Here is a 22,674-nt window from a genome sequence, read left to right as displayed (position 1 = left end):
TAAATGTACCAATTTCCACTTAGAAGCAGCGGAGAAGAAGCCACAAATGTGATGGAAAGACCAAATAAAATAAAATAAAGTACAAATTCCTTACATTTGTACTTTACTGTAGTAATTGTACTTAATATCATCTGGCAAAAAGGACCCAACAACCTTCATGCAAACTTCACCGTTTCTGAACAACTGAATGATCTACTTGACGCCTGAAACTACATTGAAAACACACATGACATATTTATATTTTAACAATCGAAAGTTCACATGTAGAAACAATTCACACCGAAGCAGCTTCTTGCAGAGCGGACTGTTTATTTTGAATGTTATTTTAATTTTATTATTTTCCATTACTCCGTGTAATGACTTGATTTATCCAACCAATGTAAGAGCAGACCTTCAGAGAAATAGTTGGTCCGGTACAGGCAGGTTCACAACCACCAACATGCACACCATGAATCTTGTTGTTTTTGGCCATCACTCCACCACCAGAATCACCCTGAGAGAGAAAACATAAATATTTTGTACCAAAACATCTGATAATGATACAGATAAAATGTTGGCAGCATGGTAACTCACCTTACATATGTCCACTCGAGGTTCTTTGTAACACATCGTGTTTCCATTTGGCCATAAGAATGCTGAATTACATGGATGGAGGTTAAGCTCACACTCAACAACATGCATCTTTGCACACTGGAGATGAGGCGGTTCATCAGGGACTAGAGAAAAAAGGAAAATAACAAATGCTACTGCATGTTTCATGCAAGGAAATCAGATATTGAAAGAAACATGATTTGCCTCATTTCTGGAACAAAATGTGTTCTCTAGAAGAAGCTGAGCAGCATTTAAAAAGGAGGGAAATTGACAGTATATCCACAAAAAAATGAAATAAATACTTTATGTCATCACAGTTTTCAAATAAAATGAAAAAGTAACTATAACAGGCACACAAGACAAAATCAAAGTATAATATAAACTAAAAAATTGTGAAATAATCAAAACAATACTGGTCTTACGTTTGTTGTAGTTTACATCAACCGTATAGCCACCATGGCCTGCAATCTGAATGACATCCATCCTACAAATTAAAAAATAAATAAAATTCCATCTCCATGTCTGCAGGCTGAGTATTTCCAGTTCACTCTAAGTCAGCTAATCTTTTCAGATTCAAACATTTTATTAAAACATTACATTTCCTTCCATTTCCTCATGCTCGTGTTTTATTGTCAGTTATTATAGATCATGGATGTAGCTCCTAAGCAGGTACCTAAAATCAAAACCAGAACCCTCTGCTCAATATTCAAGTCTCAGTTACATTATTGTTAATAAAGAAGCTCTGCAGTCACTAATGGGGGTTTGTAACTTCAGAAGCATGATGTCATTTTGTTCATAGACTACAGATGTTGCTACATTTTTTTGCTCTTCCTGGAAGTTTAAAAAACCAACCAACTAAACAAGAAAAATACATATTTCACCATCCAGGTTGATCTTTCCAGCAGTGAGCTGCAGTTAGAACCCACTGGCTGTGGATCAGAGAGCCGCCACATAGATGATGGTAATGTGTTCCATGGGTCAGAGTTATGTGCACGTGATACAGACGATCATTTTTCTCACAGCTATGGTCGTGAAAGATTCTCTTGTGCAAATCCACCTCTGTGCACACCGTGAAACCTGAGAGAAGAGTAATATACTTACAGATGGTTGGCTTACCACCTGAACAACATATTGTGCAGCAACTATACTCGCAGTCCCAATTGTTCTGTTTCACAAACTCTTTGCCTTTTTCAGTGATATAGATGCAAAGCTCAGTGACAGTTATTTATTTGCTTCAGTAGCTCATTAGGGTCTGTCTCAAACTTTTTATAAAAGCAGTATAAAAAAAGCATGAAACATCAGTTGTTCAGTTAATGTGATATTGGCTCACTTGATATAACAATTTCTTTTCTTTTATTTGTCTTGTACATATCGTTATTGCACTTCCATAAGTGACAACATTGAACACCGATGTTTGACAGAAACGAATCCACAATGTCTCATTCACTCAGTACAAAACCTTGAGGCTGTTTTCCTGCCTTAGTGAACAAAGATATGAAATGCTATTTGATTATGAGTAAGCTCAAAATGAAGTTCATTGTTCTGTGACATACAGCTGTCTTACAGCCTTAAAACTTTTTGTGTGGGCCTCTTTCAGTGGTCACTTATTGCACTCTTAGTTGTTAATACTCAATATTCAGTTTTTCCCCATGCAGGTTAATCAGTCATGTTTGCATGGTTGTAAAATAAACATATTCATTGTTAATTATTGATAATCAATAAGTACATAACCTAAGAAGTTGTTTCACATCCTCCTGAATCATATCTTGATATTGTTACCTTTTTAATAATAGCACAACTTTAATCAATTGAATTCTTTCACCTCAGGTGTCTATTTCCAAATCCACTCTAAGCTTCTTCAGAGCGGTTGGTGTGTGTGTGTCCAGGTGGCAAAGACCTTAAGGTCAGATTTGTGATATTTGGCTGTATAAATTAAAATATGCATACTATGTGATGTGATTGCAGAGAGATTCAGATGGTGCAAGAGGAGATTTAATGGTTCATTACCTGGACACAATTTAAACTACCATTTATCACAACTACCACCACCATCACCCAGGACCTGAAGTGGGAGCCCACCATCACCTCCGTCATTAAGAAAGCCCAGCAGAGGATGTACTTCCTGAGGCAGCTGAAGAAATTCAACCTGCCAACACGGACGATGACGCAATTCTACACTGCAATCATCGAGTCCATCCTCACCTCCTCCATCACTGTGTGGTACGCTGGAGCCACTATCAGGGACAAACAGAGACTGCAGCGTGTTGTGCGCTCTGCTGAGAAGGTGATTGGCTGCAGACTCCCATCTCTGCAGGACCTGTACACCTCCAGGACATTGCGGCGTGCAGCTCGGATCACAGCTGACCCTTCTCACCCTGGACACAGTCTGTTTGACCTGCTCCCCTCAGGCAGGAGGCTCCGGTCCATTCGCACCAAAACCTCTCGCCATAAGAACAGTTTCTTCCCCTCTGCTGTCGGACACATGAACAATAACCGTATGACTGTTCCCACCACTAACACATGACCCTACGCTGTGTTCACTGCATCATTCCATGTTTGGCACTGATCGCCACCTGCACTCATGTATATATCATGTATATATCTATCTACTTAGCACTTTTAATTCTTACTCTTATTTTTATTTTCATGTCTATTTAAACGTAATTTATAACAGTATGTTTGCACTGAAGCACCGCAGCAATTTCCTAATGTTGTAAACCTGCTCAACATTTGGCAATAAAACCCTTTCTGATTTCTGAACTAGCTTGTAGCAGTATTTCTCTCTTTCTCTTTCTTTTCCACACATGCATGAGCGTGCAGTGGCGTGTGAGCACCTACAGAGTTAGTTTTTCGAATATATTTCAAATATGGACCCAAATGCAGAACTCAGGAGACAAAGGATGAACTCAAAGATCAGCTTCAATGCAGTAGCAAAAAATACAAAAACACAGTGGCAGGGCAGCAGCAGGGAAACTGGATACTAGCAAAACCAGGGAAACACTGAGGAAGGAAACAATACAGAGAGGGAGGACACAGCAACCAATTAAGACAAACTGAGGGAGTAAATACACAAGGAGCTCAGGACAAACAGGAGACACCTGGGAGGGCAGCTGAACCTAAATAAGAAAACGAGACAAGCGACGTAAAACTAAATAAAAACCACAAGAGACAACAGACTAACACAATAAGTAACTTGGTGTGCAAGAACAGAAACACAGACGTGACACAGAACGCAGGACAATGGAGGAAAATAAACTCACTGAACTATTTTTACAAATTACAAAAGGAGATAGTCTGAGAAATAAGCTCGAGGCTACAAAATTCAAAGTAACCAGAACAAACTAAGCATAAAGATGAAAGGTGAAAATTTAAATCACAAATAAACTAAGAAACAAATTGAAACTATTTAATAATAACAGCAGTATCTTGGGCTACGTCCACACGTACCCGGGTACTTTTGAAAACGCAGATTTTTCTATGCGTTCGCACCTTTCGTCCACACGTAAACGGCGTTTTCGGTCACTGAAAACGGAGATTTTTAAAAACTCCAGCCAGGGTGGATATTTTTGAAAACTCAGTTTTTGCGTTTACGTGTGGACGAGAAAAACGGAGAAAACGCAGCGTCAAAGGTGTGCGCATTTTTTGACGTCACACTGTGCGCCAGGTTATTGTTTCGGTGAAATGAATTTCTACAATGGCGGACTTACACAAAATACCATTACTGTTCATTTTACTCTCTGCAGTGTTTAAATGCTTACACAGTTACTGTCCCTCCACACATAGGACTCAGTTCTGCTTCTATGCGCCATCTTTGTTTACTCTTTCCCACCCAGGCTGACTTCTGATTGGCCAACATTTCTACATGGATAGGAATATAGCGCCATCTGCTGCTTTGGCATGTTCCTAGCAGCGTTTTCCTTCGTCTTTGGCTTTTACGTGTGGACGGGATTTTTAAAAAAAACGAAAACGGAAAATCTCCGTTTTCAAAAACACCCGTGTACGTGTGGACGTAGCCTTGTTTTGTGTTTCTGGCTTCTAGGGATTCTAGAAGTGGAAAAATGTACTTGATGGAAGGGAAGAGCAGTCATGCTGTCAAAATGTAAAGTAAAACATGAGTTGAATCTATTAATTTACACACTTTTCTTATTTGCCTTTCCATCATACTGTGTCATAATGTGCTATTTCTTCTCTGCTGTGCTGAATTTCACAATAGAAGACGACCATTTGGCAGCCACTGTGCAGAGCTGTGGCCCAACTCCAAATGTGACCAGAGCTCTTATCCATCCATTTAGTGGGTTTATCAGCAGTGATCAGTCCCATAGATATGGGCTAGTCGGGCTTTCTACACCTGCTAGTCAGTTCAGAAGGTTGTTATCATCCATTCAGATGGAGGATCACTAACAGGAGGATGGGAAGACTCCAGAATCCATTCTCACTGATCTCCGGTGGATACGGCAGTGTTTACAAGTGAGATGATTTAAATGGACAGCATTTATAGAGTGACTATAAAAAGTCAGCGAGTCTGTGTCTGTGCTGAACCATTTAGAATCAGGTTTTGAGTCAGGCTGCATTGAGTGTGGGACTTAAAAGCATTAGGCTTGAAGATGGTATGAAAATCTCTACTTACCTTCTACGCTATATTTTTGTTACTGATTTATTAATACATTTTACATTGTTTCTTTTGTTTATCAGTAGAGAGAACACAGATTTCAGAGGCGCAAAGAGAAGCACTGTTGCTTCATACTTAATACTTTAAAGCTGCATTAGGGGAAGACAAGAAGCAGAAGTACTTCCAGGCACAGCCACAGTGAGGGAGCAGACACCTTACACTGAGTTCGGTGCTGGACCAAGGCCAGGAAGATCGTGAAGGACCTCAGCCATCCCAACAACAGACTGTTCTCTCTGTTGAGGTCAGGAAAGCGATTCCGCTCCCTGAAGACCAACACAGAGAGACTGAGGAGGAGCTTCTTCCCGCAGGCGATACAGTCTCTCAATCACACCACCACACAGTACTGACCCACACATATAGTTCTTACACACACTGGACTTTCTGGACTTTGGTTTTGCACAACACTGGTCACTATATTCTTCATTTCCGGTTAATACTTGTACAGCTGCTGTTATTGTGTATATATTTATTTATATTTAGATTTCTTCATACATTCTTATATAGTTCTATATTGTGTATTGTGTATTTTGTTGTACAGTTATTTTATTTTCAACTTTAATTTATATATTTATCTTTATCTTATTCTTCCCAGTTAAATTTACCCTTCATTCTAATTTGTGTTGTACAGTTATTTCATTTTTAACCTTAATTTATATTCTATTCCTTCCTAGTTAAATTTACCCTTTTTAATTTTTCATATTTATTTCCTATCTTATTCATAGCCTTTCCTTTTTTTGTTTTCTTTAGGTCACGAGCAGTTGTCCAAGCATTTCACTACATATCGTACTGTGTATGACTGTGTACGTGACAAATAAAATTTGAATTTGTATTTGTATTTGAATTTGAGTTCAGAGAAGTCAGAATTTCAAGAAGCGTCTGAAACAGCTCAGGTTTGGAAAGAAGCCTTTTATGTTGGGTGTTATAAAAAATATACACATATTTATAATAACAACTATAATATTATTATAAATAGTAGTTATTCTCTTATTATTATAAATAAATATCAAACATTTCAGTTGATTTTCTATCACATATATTGTGTTAGCCCTGTGATAAACTGGCAGCCTGTCCTGCTTTTGCCCTGTGGCAGCTTCAACCTCCCACTGTCACGATCCTGGGTCTTTTGACCCAGCGTTTTAAGTTTTAGTTTATTTTTGATGTTTATGGTTTATTTTTAAGTTCATCAGGTTATCTAAGCTCATTTGTTTATTTAGATTCCTCTTGTGTCTTCTACCCCTGTGTTTTAGTCTCCCTTTGCCCTCTTATGTTATCAAGTTTATATTGTCTTGTCTGCGTCTCATGTTTCCTGTTTTATTTTGAAGGTCTGTGTCCTATTTCAGTGTAGTCAGCTTTGCTTCCTTTGTCTCCTTATGTCAGAGTAGTGTCAGCTGTTTCCCCATGTGTTTCCACTTCCCCCTAATCACCCTTGTGTGTATTTATTCTGTGTGTTTCTGTTCATTCTTTGTCAGGTTGTCTGTTGTTCCATGTCTCCAGGGCCCTGTTTCAGGAAGCCGGTTTAGTGGAAAAACTGAGTAAGTATACCCTGAGTTAACGAAAACTCTGGGTTTTCGGTTTCACAAAGCGAGTTCAGCTGCAGCCTGAGTGAGTCACTATGACGACACACTCCGTGAAGCTAACCTGCCCCCTAGCAGGTTTACTACAACTAACCCTGACTGTCTCCGCCCCTTTGTCGGAAACCTGACAGTAGGAAGTGTCAGACATGGCGTGCCACTTCCTTGAAGAGCCAGTAGATCGTGAAGCCCAAATTCTCCGCAGAGCTCTCCGCCGGGAGAGAGTGATCAGAGCGCGTTTGGACATTTTATCATTTCCTGATGATTTTCTGTGCGAACGTTACCGTTTCTCAGCACAATCTATAATTTATTTGGATAACATCCTCAGGCCATATATTACGCATGTGACACATCGCGGACATGCTCTCAGTTCATTGCATATTATTTGTATTGCACTTCGGTTTCTTGCAAACGGGAGCTTTCTGTACAATATTGGTGATGCTGAGCACGTTTCCAAGGCTACCGTTTGTCGGGCAGTCAGGAATGTTACAGTTGCACTGAAACGTCTCCTGTACCCGTTTGTGGTGTTCCCCGGTCATAGACCCACAAGATTCATCAAAGAGGGATGCCACAAAATTGCAGGTATCAGGATGACCAAAACTTAATTTATGATGTGGTGATACTTGGACTACTACATAAATTTTACATTTATTTTCACGGTTCCCAGGCGTGATTGGCTGTACAGATGGCACTCACATTCCAATCATTGCTCCTTCAGTAAATGAAGGAGACTATGTGAACAGGAAGTATTTCCACAGCATTAATGTGCAGGTACATAGTTCCCTGTAGCATTTCAAACTAACAAATTATTTCATTATAGTAATGGATGCTAATTTGTGTTCTCTGCACTGTGAAGATCATATGTGATGCTGCCAACATTATCACAAATGTGGAAGCCAAGTGGCCAGGCTCTGTCCATGACTCACAAATATTCCGTGAATGTACACTGAGCACAAAATATGGACATGGTGAGTTGAGAATACTTTAAAATATATAAAGACCAATTGCTACAGGGACATTTGAACTGAAGTGTATCCTTCTGTCTTAGGAGAGTTCACTGGCTACTTGCTTGGTGATAGGGGGTATCCATGTTTACCCTATTTGCTTACCCCTTACCCTGACCCTGAACCGGGCCCACAGCAGCGATATAATCTGGCTAATTGCAGGACAAGAGCCAGAATTGAAATGACTATCGGAATGCTTAAGGCCCGGTTCCAGTGCCTGCAAAGACTCAGGGTCACCCCAGAAAGGGCATGTGACATTATTGTGGCATGTGTGATTCTTCACAACATTGCCACAATTAGAGGAGAACACTGTCCTTCTGAACCAAACATCAGCAGTGATCCAAACCATGAACATCCTGACCCTCCCACGGACATACAAGATGGAAGCGCAGTCAGAGACACCATATGTCACAATCATTTCTTTTGACCCATCACCTCAACATGTTGAAAGAAGAATAAACAGATTTTTTGTTCAACTGGCTTTATTGGTCGCCTGTATTTCCTGTACACAAAGTATTAAAAGATGTAAACCTCATAAAGTGTCTCTATTGCTTCCTCCTCTGTAACAGCTGTCAATGTTTCTTCATTATTTTCCTGTAGTAAAGAAATAAACAACATTGCTGTTCTACTGTAAACTCATATAATCTGTGGAGTATTACTCACAACTGCATGTTGGTCTGGCTCAACAGGAGGCTGCACCAGATGCAGTACACCACCACCATCAACTGATAGAATATGAGGTTTATACAGGTCACTTATAACTTACAAGGGACCAAATGGCAATTAACAAACATACCAATCACCTTACACTTCATTGTCATTATGCTCTCAAAGACAACCAAGCCTGAGGGAAGGCAAAATCAGTCGGAAAATAACTTCACTACAAAATAATTCATTATGGTAAAGAGTTTATCAAATGAATGTGTCGCACTGCAAAGGTGACTGTGAAGAAAGGATGTATGCACATCATGTATTATTTTGAATTTACCCCTTATGTAGGCACTTGTGTCTTGCGGGGTTATTGCCTCAGAGGATGTCCCCGCAGAGATGCCTTCGGCCACAGGGCGCCCACTGTTTTGGCTGAGGGCCAACTGCTCAGCCTCTGTGAGTGGTGGTGGTGGAGGACCCCCACCTGTTTTTCGGGCCTCCGTTTTTTTTCTGTTGGCTATAACGGGCCACATTTGAGCATACAGAGTAAGCAAATATGTACTTGTAATGTGCTCAGATAATTTCAATAAGTGCTTACAGAAAGGAAATTAATGTAGCCTCTAACTGCAATTGATTTACATCGGACAAACAGACCAAGCACTATGGCTCATAATACAATTACACCTTACCTGTTTGGACTATATTTTTATATTTCATTTTTACTTGCTGCCAGGAACGTTTGGGGCCTGTTGGGTTGCACCTGCGCTCACATCACATCACAAAATAAAATGTATAAAATAACAAATAAAATAACATATGATAAAATAATGTGTTAAATGGGTGGAAATCCCTCGATCAATGTTTAAATTAACACTCACGCATTGACTCTGTCGGCTATGTTTTGCCATGCATGCTCCCTTTCTTTTGCAGCTGAGGCTGTGTTACTTTTTTCCGCGGAATTTGCATGTTATCGGCATATGCTGCCATCAGAATTTCGGCCTCAAGCGCTGTAAAATACATTGACCGCGCCTTCTTTCCCTCCGTCTCCATGGTGACTCGCTTAATCTGTGCTCCGCTTATCAGGGCTTTATGTATCCTCGTGCGCGCGCTTCACTTGGGGTTAAAGCAACTCCGCGTTGACTGAACTAATTGTTATCAGCCTTTCTGAAACGGAATATTCCGAGTTGGACAGTTCGGGGTTACTCAACCGTGAGTGTCGTTTTTCACTCTGAGTTTTCCAAACCGGCTTCCTGAAACAGGGCCCAGGAGTGTCCATGTTTATGTTTTTGCAACGTTCAAGGTTTTGTTCTTTGCATTTAGTTTTCCCAGTTTAGTTCTAGTTAGGTTCTTTCTTGTGTGCATCTGCCTTTTGTTTTTGTACTCGTTTATCAGCCACATTAAACGGCTCGCTTTTAACCTGACCGTGTTTTACCCAGCAGACATTTATTTCAGTGACTCTTTTGAATTTAACGGACTTTGGATTATTTCCTGTGCAGGAGGAGGAGAAGGAGGCTATTCGGGCTCAGATGACCCGGATAGCCACGGCTAACCCAAGGTTTCTGGATTTTCTTGCCTGATGATTTAAAGAACTTTGTTACTGCCTCAACCTCAGTAGTAATATAACTAGTTTAGGAGCATTTCACTTTTCTTTTGTGCTCTGAAAGACACAGAGGCTAATAGTTTTTAAAACAGAGTACCACAAACAACATGTATCCCTTTAGAAATAAACTTTTCTTGTGATACTTCTAAAAACCACATTCTTAACTAGCCACAATAGCACTGTATCGACCCCCCAATGTTCCTTTAATACACAGGTGTCAAACTCTGGCCCGCAGCCTAATTACATTTGGCCCGCGAAGCCATACCAAATTACTATTAGAGCTGGCCTACTGGTATTATACAGCTAATATATATATTGTTTAGTATTAAGCTTTGCTTGTTCCATATTCAGGTTTCCAGCAAAACTTATTTGAGTCCATAAGAAAATATTCATTCTTATATCTGGAGGAAGATTTTTTTTCCAATAAATATTAATGTTAGCCCACGACTTTGTTCCAGTTTTGAATTTTGGCCCACTGTGTATTTGAGTTTGACACCCCTGCTTTAATACAACCTATAATTGTCTAGTAGCCACACAAACGCACTGCAACAGTAAGACTTGATGATTAGACAGAGGGGGTTACAGGTAGGGCCCCAACAGTCAGCAAAACAAGTCATAAAACAATAAAAGCTGCATACTTATCAAGAGCATCCCAGCACACACATCCCAACTGTAGTTCCATAGTTTCCACTTTTTTTCTTTACAAACTGCTCTTTTCATCTCTCCATGTCAGAGGTCAACTGAAACCAAGTCCACCTATATAAAAACACCCCATCAGACACACAGTATTTTCCTCAGCACTTCACAACTTTTGCAAGGTATATCGTTTTAACTTTTTTTTTCGGACCCCGGACACAGCGCTGTGAGGTAGTTAGCACACAATTTGGCCATGTAGAAAGCATCGTTTGTTTGGAACGCGTCATCACTGTTCATAAGAGTTTAATTTAATCAAACCTGATTTTAGGATCTACGTGGCTCCTCATCACTCGCCGATTCATCATTTTATTTAAATATCTGAATTTTCAGAATGGTGATCCAAGCGGGACACAGAGGCTGCTAGTTTTAACGCACCAGAATGCCGCAAATATAAATAAAAGTCTGACTATCCCGAGAGCCTAGCCGCAGCGACACCTTTCTTTCAAATGGATGCCTGCAGGTGCGTTGGAGCCGACTTTGCTACCCGCACAGAGCGTTTCTGACAGTCGGGCGCTGCTTATGCAATAAAGAAAAACAACAATACAGCATGTTTCTCTGCTCCAAGACATCCGCGGTCCTTTCACACGGTAAGCATGTCTGTTATACCCAGCGCATAAATGTCTGTATGTCAGCGCTGATTAAACCCTGTTTAAAAAAAAAAGAAAGAAAAAAAGAAATGTTTACGTGGAGGCTGTTGGCTCATTGGTGTCAGATGAACTTTTTTTCAATCACTGCACTGAGGGCATTAAAATAAATACAGTAACCATCAAAATAAGTTTTGTTGATAAAATACATTTCTTGAAACCGTCCATTGTTTTGTCCGAACTCTAAACACTGAATCCAATTTTCAAACTAAAAGCAGTGCTTTCAAAATTTACACTAAAGCAAAAAACCTACAAGAACAAAAAATAAACAAAATAAAATTATAGTACATAGCGACATATGTGTTTTATTTCTCATAACACATTTCCATCTTGTCTTCAGTCCTGCATTTTTATACTTCTAAGACCAAAATGAAAACTAAACTCTTCATATTCACAAACACTATTTGTTTCAGGATTTCATCATGATTCATTTTCCATATGAGGCAGTGCTTTCAAATTACTTTTGAAGTAGTACAGAGAAATTACTCTTCTCCTCTTCTTTTAAATTGCATCAATATTTTCCAACTGAGCAGTAAAAGGACACGGAAGTCAAACATGAAGCATCAACGTGATGTTTAGATGTCGATTAATATTACAATAAGAGACTAAAGTAACTCGCTTTGAACACTTCAGTTTTCTCTCTTGATGCTGCTGTTTGTTTCCTCCTCCACTTGTATTTTTCTGCACTTCAGTGAATGTGCATAGCGCCCTCTGTTGTATGTTTGGGAGAACTGCACTGCATTGTCATCAAACGAAACTGTGCAGAGGTGGAAAATGAGCAAAGGAAGCACATCAACTGAAGAAGCTTCTTGGATCAGAAGTTAAACATCATCCAGAACCTTAAAGAAGTAAAGTCGCTTTCTTTCCAGGCTCCTTAGACAACCATGACCTGGATGACTGAGAACCTACAAACACACATGAGCAGCAGTTTATTTAATGTGGACCTGAGCAGTGCCCAAACCAACAACCAAACAATTTTTATTGGACCCTACTTCAGCCAATCAGCAGTCTTTATCTCTTTCAGCATCAAACACAAACCACACCTTGAAGAGAGGTGACAAATCCACAAACACCTTCAAATGTAAACACACATCACACATGATGAACATGGATCCTAACATAGTTGAAACTTTTTTTTTGTAAAGCCTGATACTAAATGTGTGCAGGCCACCTGAACTGCTTCGTCTCGAGTGCCGCCCACTGGGTTGGTCACTAGAACTGTGTGTTGCCATCACTGGAGCCGTGGTTGGTCTTTTAGATTATTTAGACTGGGACTGTTTTTTGTTGATTAGGCGGCATGGTGTCCTGACGGCTGCCTCTGTTGTTTTTTTCCCAGGAGGAGGAGAGTGGAGCACAGGTGGACAGCAGCCACGGAGCAGAGAGCACGGAGTTTTGGGTGAAGACATGACACAGGAGTCGAGGGAGCTCAAGAGATTATTGTGTTGTCTTATTTACTGCACTGTAAATAAAGAGCACTCTCCATCGCACGAGTCCTGCTTTTGGGTCCTCCTTCCCCACTTCACAAAGACTGAAACTAATTATACAGGTAATAATAAAGGAACCAAAAGTTCACATCTATAGCTTTAAATTTGGACAAATCTGTCAACACAACCATCATGAATAGAATAAAATACAAACAAACACTGAAACTAATGAAAAATTACACATGATATATGAACTGTGGAAACTAACTGAACAATAAAACTCAGAATAAACAAATTCAAACATTATATGAAAGGTATAAACTGATTTGCATCTTATTGATTTGCAGGCTCACTTTGCTCCAGGACTTGACGACTGGCCCAACCCGTACAGTCTTTGTCTCTTAATACTGAATGTTGAAAACTGATACTCATGGACACCTTATTTCAGCCTCTTTACTTTGCATAAGAGACCCAAAGCTTTACATCAACATGATGTTGTCTAGTGGACCAGCACGTCCATTACATGTTTTGCCGTTATTGCTGTTTGTTACGAGTTCAAATATTGAGGGTGAGCACAAAACAATAATGGTCCAGAAGAGCTTCGGTCAAACAATGTTTTTAATGAACACGTGCGTGGGGAGATGAACACTGCCCACAGACAGCATCGATCTCCGCCCAATGATACACAAGCAGTTGTTTTATACCATCAGGGTTTACTTTTATGACGCACCCTCATGCGTCAAGCAGATACAACACAGGCATAAGTTTCAAAACCACAAATGTTCTGTTGACGACTTTGGACACATTTAAAAGGACATCTTCTCCGTCTGGAGGCCAGGTGCTTCCTATTAATCTTCTAACTCTCGCTTATCTCCTGGAACAAACTGTCCCTTAGGCAGACACAATTTTGCAGTCACAAGCTTTTGCAAACTATTATTTGAACTCTTACACCAACAACGCCGTTAAACTCGCCCTCCCAGAAGCCATCGTCCTCGTGGGTCTCTCTGCTCAGGATGGGGATGATGGCGCCTTCTGGGAACGACAGCTCATCTTCCGTTTGTCCGCGTAGTCGTACAAAGCCTTTGCGAATGAAACTGCAACACAGACAGTGGCAACAAGGGTATTAAACAAAGCAGGAAATCAAAACTCCGATATTATCTGGTGGAGGCGGATCTCACTCCTCGAGTCTCCGTTGACGGAGCCGGTTGGGAGTTCGGTTTCAGGTTCGGTGGAGTTGCTGGAGGACTGGGATCGGGCGTCCAGCGCGGCCAGCGACTGCAGCATGCTCAGCAGGCTGTTGGAGGAGGGCAGCTGCAGGTATTTCTCCGGGACGTAGCCCACCTGTCCGCTACGGTTTCTGGCCTGGAAACACAGACAATGCACACAGACGATGACAACAGCCAAAAATGTTTCAACAGGAAAACTCCTAATGAGAAAAAATAAAGTCAGATGTAAAGAGTAGGGCTGTAACAATATCACTGCATCGTCGCCAGAATTTAATAACAGCCACAAAGAGAATAATAGGAGAGCTTTTGTTCGCTCTTCCTGAATTAACGAGAAATCTAAAATCCTAAACAAGCCTCTGCTGAATTCATGAAGCTTGATTTCATGAACACCGGTGGCCTCCCCTTCCGCTGCTTACTTATTTTCATTCAGATTGAAAACACTCAGAGGTATTGGGATCTCTGTTGGGGCATGCTGTGGGGAATCACAGCACTAAAACAGATCTATATAAATGATATTGCTCACATTTTTATGTATGATTATATTCATTAAAATAAATACCCCATTAAAACACTATATCTGTATATGAAAAGATAATCACCTAAGTAAATATACATAAAATATTGGCTCAACACGTGGAACATTTGCACAATGGCTCACAGGAAAGCCAAACTTACACAATAAACAAAAGTAAAACAGCAACAATGCACAATGTTCCTTCAGGGAAATGATCTGAAAACAACCACACACAAAGTACACAATGACTACACACCAGCAGCTCTGCAGAGGCGTTTATAAAAGAATGACTTCACACAATGATGGGAGCATCCACAGCTGACATTTCTACATTTAAGTAGACACCACTGACCACCCGAAAAATGTCCTCAAAGACTTCTCAAATTTTCTCCCAAAGGTCCAGGAGCAACTTTGTAACAGTCTGTGACAAACAAAGTGAAAATGACAACTAAGTAGCTGGGAGATCATCAAATTAACATTTTATATCCATGACCAGGTCACTCCGCAGATCTCAAACTGATCAAGAGTCCACGAACCGCTGTTAAAAAGCAGAAGCTGACAAACTGTGATCAAACCGGAGCGCTGCTGAGGCAGGATTGGATCACCATCAATCAGGATTTGGTCCAGATTTTCAGTAGCTGCACTTAAGGTATGAATTTAAAAACTGCCTCATTCATGAATTATTGCATTCACAAACTTGGGTGCCATGCCCGCCCACCTGCCTGCCCGGCTGGGTGACGAGAATCTCCCATCAGCCCTTTACGGCTGCAGGGCCAAAAAAGAAGCAGAGAACTGTGTATTTGTACATTTTTTGATTTGTCTTTATGTTCAGCAGAGCTTCTACCACCCAGGCCAACCTGACCTGCCTCAATGCACTGCACGCATTTTAGTTGAATTATTCTAATTCCTGAAGCCACATCAGTTCAACTGATCCCAGAGAAACACTAAAACGTCCAGTAGATAGTCTGTACCGGTGCGAGGTCTTATAAAAACTGAAACTAAATGTTTGTCAAACAGTCTAAGAGCCAGAGAGTGAACTAATACACAAAACAACCAACCCTCAAACATGAGAGTGCATCTGCTACATAACTGTGTTTGTGTTATTTTTGTACCTTGACCCAGTCCTCCATGTCGCCATCATCGATGACCTCCAAGATTTCCTGCTCCTCGATGGTCAGCTCGTCTGGCTGAGAAGCCTGCAGACAGACAAACACGTTCATTCAAATTAAAGCTGCGATGTAACAGTTTAACCATCTTCATTTCACCCGTGATGTATATTTTTCAAATACCGCCACACTGGTGAACGGACAAAAATGCTCACTGTGGCTTCAATAACATCAGCCAGAACACTGAAGAAAACACTGAGACCATGCCTGCATTTATACCACACTTTACTCAGGACTCAGGTAATATAAAACAACTAATACTCCAAAGCAGCACAAAACTCAGACTTAAACTAGAATTTCTGTACAAACTCAAAGAGCAGGTGTTTTAAACCTGGACACAGAATCATTAGTGCCACAAAGTTTGGGAAAGTAAATCTAAATGGGGGTTAAACACGACTGGAACTGATTAAAAACAGCCAAAACAAAAAGTGGCTTCACTTCAAAGTCAGAATTATAACTGGTATCCCAGTATTCGCTGCCTGTCTGTTGTCAGACGCATTTGTGTGACCATAAATACCACTTAAGTGGGAAAAGGAACTTCTGGACATCTCTGCTTGGACTGCTGACTCAAGTGTCAAAAAATGATTTGATAGAGGAACTTGTATTGGAAAAAAGAGGAGCAGGGTATTGATCCCTGTTGATTTACCCGTCAGTCTACAGTCATAACTTTACCTATGACTAAAATCTGACACAAATGAGCATCTTCTGAAGGATGTCACCAGTCCTTCACCTGGTGACATGTTAAAGATCCACGTCCAATCCAAATATTTAATTAAAAGTGGAGGTTGTGCATTTATTTAGGAAGATAAACAGTCTGATAAAGTCGGAACAAACACGAGCTGGAAATAGTCCCACGGTGAGGAAATGAGACGACACATCTGTAAATAAAAACTAAAAATGGGAAATAATCTAAGTTCCTGTGCAGGGCAAGGAGTACAGTACAAAGTTCACTGTTCTGCCTTCAGGCTCATAGTTCAGACTAACAAAGATAAAGACCAATCACGCAGGACTTATTATGTTTCCTGCTTTGACTTCTTACCCAGACTGTTCCATAATGTGTGTGCAGCACTTTTGTGATTAAAATCTATTTAAATTAGTTGTTTATTTCAGTGCAGACAGATTATTGACACTCAAACAATGGAGCTACTTTGTCTGTTACTTACAATTTTTTAGAAAATTAGAACATTTTTTCCTGCTTGTGTATCAATTTAGAGGAAAGGTCATCACCCAGCTTCTCAAGCTTCATACTCCAGTGATCATGAATGTCTAAAAAAAAAAAAAATCTTTTCTGCATCTGGTATTGTTGAGATGTTTAACTCTGGACCAAAAAGGTGGATCTGCTCTGCCTAAAGCCGCTTTGAGCATCAAGGTCCTGAGCCGAGTCCAGTCCGGGCTTTTGTGGCTACGGCCAGCTCAGCTTTCAGGATGCCCGTGAGCTGCTTGTTCCACTCGTCTGATTTTGTATTGATTGTTGTCTAAACAAATTAATCTGTCATCTGTTGAGCTTTGTTCCACTTCTCAACAATCTCCTCTGATCTGTGTTCATTACAGCATTTTACCTGTGGTTTCCAACCTGTGCAGTTCAAACCTGAAGGATCCACATTTCACTTCACTTTTCTGTAGAAATTGATTTTCCGGTAAACTGATTAACACCTCCTGCCAACTAAATTAGTCAAACACGAACCTTATTTTATGCTACAAAATTTGTATTAAAAGCAACCCAAACACTTTGAGATTTGGATTTTAATAGTTTCAAAAATTATTCTTCAAGTTTTACTTGAACATTTTAGAGAAATCATGTTAAGTTCTAAATTTTTAAGGTTGGGGATTTCATTCCATGCATAATAAATACGAGTTTATTTTCCCCAATAATCACTAAAAGCAATCGCATGTGATATTTTATGCATTTAATAATGAATAAAAAGAGAAAAACATCAGTATTTACCGTACTGCTTGCTGGAACGCCATGTTCTTCTGCACAAACAGCTGCTGGTGAAACTCCTGCAGAACCTGCATGCGTTTCAGGGGAACAGACAAAAATATACATATATACTTATTTAAGGTTTATCACAAGCTTACAAATCAGCCCATGTCTAAACCTGCATAATTAACACTTAGTAAAGCCTTTAGGGTTCAGGCTTGCTCCCTATTTAGTTTTAATTTCTTGCCCACATTTATTTCTATTTAAAATTAACTTTGAAAAAAAAAAAGACCTCCAGCTGAATGAATTGTGGCCAGTGATCCGTGTAGCTTTGGGCCACATTTATCATTTTTTATTTTCCATTACTCTGTCAGTTTATTTCTGTTGTATTAAGTTATGTGATTTGCTTATAAAATGAACCCAAATCAGCTTTTTATTATTTTAAACAAGTCAAATAAAAGAAAACGCCAATAACAATTAAGAGAATGACCATAAAGCCGTTTCTGGTTACTATCAGCTGATCTGAATGCTGATGACCACTCTGGTGTTTGTGGTCACAGCCTGACATTAAAAACGTATCACAGGCTCGAGTTCACCGCCTGCCTATTTTCACACAGACTATTTTTAACTCTCCAGCTGCTGAAAGCTTAAAGAGACAGTTAACAAATTACATAACATATCACTGTAAGTAACACAGGTGAAGGTACAAACAGTTTTAATTCTAATTTCAGGTTTTTTCTAAAGCCAGCTAAAGCAGCCGGGGACTGGACCACAACCTGGACCACAAAGCTCTCTGCCCACCCGAGGGAGGACGAAGTACCTGTGTGGATATTTTAAGCTGAACTCATGGGGCACAGCTATTAGCTGTTCTGGAAAACAAAGAAACCTCCCCAGTACTGGTCCCAGGCTAGTAACTTTGGTCTTTTGAATTGTACTTAAGTTTGGCCCCTCATCAAGAACCAGTTGCCTTGGGGAGACCATACCAGGGGACAGCATAGCTTCTCCTCCTCAACTGCGATCATTCACAGAAAGGAAAGGAGCCAGTGTAGGTGGTTTGACTGGCATCTGAAATAGGAGGCCTCCAGAATGTCTCCTAGACGAGCTGGTAAGGGCAGACCAAACACACACTGGACACATTATGTATCTCGGCCGGCTCGCCGTGGTATCCCAGTATTCGCTGCCTGTCTGTTGTCAGACGCATTTGTGTGACCATAAATACCACTTAAGTGGGAAAAGGAACTTCTGGACATCTCTGCTTGGACTGCTGACTCAAGTGTCAAAAAATGATTTGATAGAGGAACTTGTATTGGAAAAAAGAGGAGCAGGGTATTGATCCCTGTTGATTTACCCGTCAGTCTACAGTCATACCTTTACCTATGACTAAAATCTGACACAAATGAGCATCTTCTGAAGGATGTCTGACCTCTGCCTTAGAAACACGATGAAGAGCTGAGTTATTTGGAAAGCTACTCGTTTACACCGAAAGGCACCAGAGTGGCGGCTCACTGTTCTCCAGGAAGAGCAGGAGTAGGTGGCTGGGGAGGGGGACGTCTGGGCATCATGACCGGACTCAGATAAGCAGCAGAAAATAGATGGAAGGAAGTCAGGTTTAGTAATATCAGTTTTATATTCTTTAATCTTGTACACCGTATAAATGCCTAACATTTTAATCAGGCTTCCTGTAGAAACAAGATGCTGCTGCGTCTCTGCTCACATGGAGAGGCAGAGGTTGAGGTTGTGTGTGAGAAATATATTACTATGAATTACAAGGCTAACAATTACACCAAACTGCCAGGCTTGACACCATCTGAAAAGTAAAATGAGCATAAAATGAGCAGCTTACCCAAGCCAAGTTAAATAGTATCCCACAAGTAGCTCATTTTACTTTTGCTCCCCCAACTTATTTAATCAACCAGCCACAGTGTGGAGCTGACATTCCAATCAAGCTTAATCAAACAATTAAGCTCTCTCTTTCATAGATATAAATAACTGCTGCTAGCTATGACGTTTAAGGAGTGAATAGTGAACTTCTTTTAATGGTGTGTTTAATTAATTTTATTTAATAACTTGTGACCTTTGAGTCCCTTCCTTGCAAGAATTATGGCCAATGACGGAAATGTATGTATTACATTTAAATCAAATCAAATCACTTTTTATTGTCACATCACATGTGCAGGCACACTGGCACAGCACATGCGAGTGAAATTCTTGTGTGCGAGCCCCACAAGCAACAGAGATGTGCAAACACAACAACACAAACGAGCAAAATACAAGAATGGCCAACCTGAAACTAATAAATATATGTACAATATATAATAGTGTATGCATTTCTGGATGTGTATACTAAATATTTTCCTACGTGTGTGTGTGTGTGTGTGTGTGTGTGTGTGTGTGTGTGTATACACATTTTTACAAATTAAATAGTAAAAAAATAAAATAAAATAATAATAATAATAATAATAATAAAATATATAAAATATACAGAGTTGAATATGTGCAAAACAAGTGGCATTTATATACAGTGTGGAGTGCATAATGTTGAAGTTCCAGTAGTGAAGCTGAGGTGTCTATGACGTGTTCAGCAGTCTGATGGCCTGATGGAAGAAGCTGTCTCTCAGTCTGCTGGTACGGGACCGGATGCTGCAGAACCTCCTTCCTGATGGAAGCAGTCTGAACAGTTTATGGCTGGGGTGACTGGAGTCCTTGATGATCCTCCCCGCTTTCCTCAGGCACCGCTTCCTGTAGATGTCTTGGAGGGAGGGAAGCTCACCTCCAATTATCCGTTCAGAGCACCGCACTACTCGCTGGAGAGCTTTGCAGTTGTAGGCGGTGCTGTTGCCATACCAGGTGGTGATGCATCCAGTGAGGATGCTCTCAATGGCACAGTGATAGAAGGTCCTGAGGATGCGGGGGCTCATGCCGAATCTTTTCAGTCTCCTGAGAAAGAAGAGGCGCTGCTGGGCCTTCTTCACTGTTTTGTTTGTGTGTACTGACCACGTAAGATCCTCAGCCAGGTGTACGCCAAGGAACCGGAAGCTGCTCACTCTCTCCACAGCAGCGCCGTTGATGGTGATGGGGGTGTGTACTTCTCTGCACCTCCGGAAGTCCACTATCAACTCCTTTGTCTTTGCGACGTTGAGGGTGAGATGGTTGTCTTGACACCAGTGGGTCAGGGCGCTGACCTCCTCCCTGTAAGCCGTCTCATCACCGTTGGTGATAAGACCCACCACTGTAGTGTCGTCCGCAAACTTCACAATGATGTTGGAGCTGTTAGTGGCTGTGCAGTCGTAGGTGTAGAGTGAGTACAGGAGAGGGCTCAGTACACACCCCTGTGGAGCACCAGTGTTCAGTGTGATGGGGGATGAGGTGATGCTGCCCAGTCTGACCACCTGGCGTCTGTCAGACAGGAAGCTAAGGATCCAGCTGCAGAGGGAGCTGCTCAGTCCTAGATCCTGCAGTTTCCTGTCCAGCTTCGAGGGAACGATGGTATTGAATGCTGAGCTGTAATCTACAAACAGCATCCTCACATACGTGTCTCTCTTCTCCAGGTGTGACAGGGCAGTGTGTAGTGTCAGGGCTATGGCATCATCAGTGGACCTGTTGTGGCGGTATGCAAACTGTAGAGGGTCCAGTGAGTCGGGTAGTGCAGAGCAGATGAAGTCCCTGACCAGCTTCTCGAAGCATTTGCTTACGATGGGGGTCAGGGCTACAGGTCGCCAGTCGTTCAATGAGGAGATGGTGGAGGATTTGGGTACAGGGACGATGGTGGCCATTTTGAAGCAGGCTGGGACTACAGACAGAGAGAGGGAAAGGTTGAAGATGTGCGTGAACACTCCAGCCAGCTGAGCCGCGCATGACCTGAGGACGCGGCCGGGAATCCCGTCCGGACCAGTAGCTTTGCGTGCGTTCACCTTCCTGAAGCACTTCCGCACATCCTCCTCAGACACAGTGTGCGCACTGACGTCATCCGCGGTGCGCACACTGTCCGGTCTCATGGTGTTCGCTGTGTCGAATCTAGCGTAGAATACGTTTAGATCCTCACACAGAGAGGCCGTGGTCTGCGGTGTGCTGGTTTTCCCTCTAAAGTCTGTGATCGTGTTTAGTCCCTGCCACATACTCCGAGGGTTGTCAAACTGTTGTTCCACCCTGTCCCTGTACTCACGTTTGGCTGCTTTGATCGTCTTCCGGAGTTGGTAATGTGCGTGTTTGTAGTCCGATGTGTTCGCGGAGGCAAAGGCGGTGTTCCGTGCCGCCAGTGCCGCGCGAACATCTCCGTTAATCCAGGGTTTTTGATTTGGGAAGGATTTGACTGTTCTGGATGGGACGACATCTTCCACGCATTTCCTGATAAATCCACAGACTGAGTCTGTGTATTCATCAATGTCTCTGGCGGCCACGTGAAACATTTCCCAGTCCGCGTGATCAAAACAGTCCCGCAGCGCAGACTCCGATTGGTCCGTCCAACAGTGCACCGCCCTCCGGGTTGGAGCTTCCTGTTTCTGTTTAAGATTGGAAAACAATGTTAATGCCACAAACGTGAGTTGTCATATACATCTGTGAGTTAATCTGCACAACCGTGTGCACATGTGCTCTGTGCATGTACACACACAAAGAATTGACCTTCGTTCCTTAAATTTGTAGCATTGCCTCTGTGCTGACTGATGGTGCTCAGTGGCTTTTGCTTCTTGCTTTTAAATCAGATGTCACTCTCAACATAAACACAAGCTACAGCAGCCAAGCAGTCTTAGCTGAGGAAACAAAGATACATTTCCTCATTTAATGTAAAATATTGTGGTGATGTTATGTTATATTAGGCAGGCAGCTGCCCAAATAACACTGTGACAATCAAAAGTATATCTATTTTGAACGCCTCAGCTGGAAAAATTCAAAATGGTTTGTAAAGTTGGCCACAGGTCTGTATGTAAATGGGAGTTAAAACATTGCTTCATATTTGGATATGTATGATGTTAGTGTTTCTAAAATACTAAAAAATGTGTTTA

The 22,674-nt window shown here is 41.2% G+C and overlaps 1 protein-coding gene and 2 long non-coding RNA genes across 4 annotated transcripts in view; 1 reads left to right on the top strand and 2 right to left on the bottom strand.

Annotated features, from left to right (window-relative positions):
* Nucleotides 1-300: 300 nt before the first annotated feature.
* Nucleotides 301-1,431, bottom strand: LOC146707237 (uncharacterized). Its single transcript, XR_014920800.1, has 3 exons — nt 1,014-1,431; nt 574-716; nt 301-493 (listed from the first exon to the last, which is right to left on the bottom strand). It is a non-coding gene; the product is annotated as an uncharacterized LOC146707237 (long non-coding RNA).
* Nucleotides 1,432-11,763: 10,332 nt separating this feature from the next.
* Nucleotides 11,764-20,097, bottom strand: LOC146707236 (F-BAR and double SH3 domains protein 2-like). 2 transcript variants are annotated; one of them, XM_085458561.1, is made up of 6 exons: nt 19,098-20,097; nt 17,699-17,763; nt 15,700-15,783; nt 14,026-14,209; nt 13,797-13,927; nt 11,764-12,328 (listed from the first exon to the last, which is right to left on the bottom strand). In XM_085458561.1, exons 3-6 carry the CDS (start codon nt 15,715-15,717, stop codon nt 12,245-12,247), a joined length of 417 nt encoding a protein of 138 aa, XP_085314687.1. In that variant the 5' UTR covers nt 15,718-15,783; nt 17,699-17,763; nt 19,098-20,097; the 3' UTR covers nt 11,764-12,244. The 2 variants fall into 2 exon arrangements, with proteins under 2 accessions (XP_085314687.1, XP_085314688.1); XM_085458562.1 differs by lacking the exon at nt 11,764-12,328 and having other exon boundaries at nt 12,909-13,941.
* Nucleotides 18,274-22,674, top strand: part of LOC146707234 (uncharacterized) — a 57,073-nt gene continuing 52,672 nt past the window's right edge. Inside the window, exon 1 of the long non-coding RNA XR_014920799.1 lies at nt 18,274-18,779. This is a non-coding gene — a long non-coding RNA (uncharacterized LOC146707234). The remainder of the gene's footprint in view (nt 18,780-22,674) is intronic.

The sequence above is a fragment of the Copadichromis virginalis genome, linkage group LG6 (assembly GCF_057382275.1).
Source record: "Copadichromis virginalis isolate Kocher_CV1m ecotype Utaka linkage group LG6, C_Virginalis_male_GT1.1, whole genome shotgun sequence".
NCBI lineage: Eukaryota > Metazoa > Chordata > Actinopteri > Cichliformes > Cichlidae > Copadichromis > Copadichromis virginalis.
Note: the sequence above shows the minus strand (reverse complement) of the source record. Positions and strands in the feature narration are given on the sequence as shown.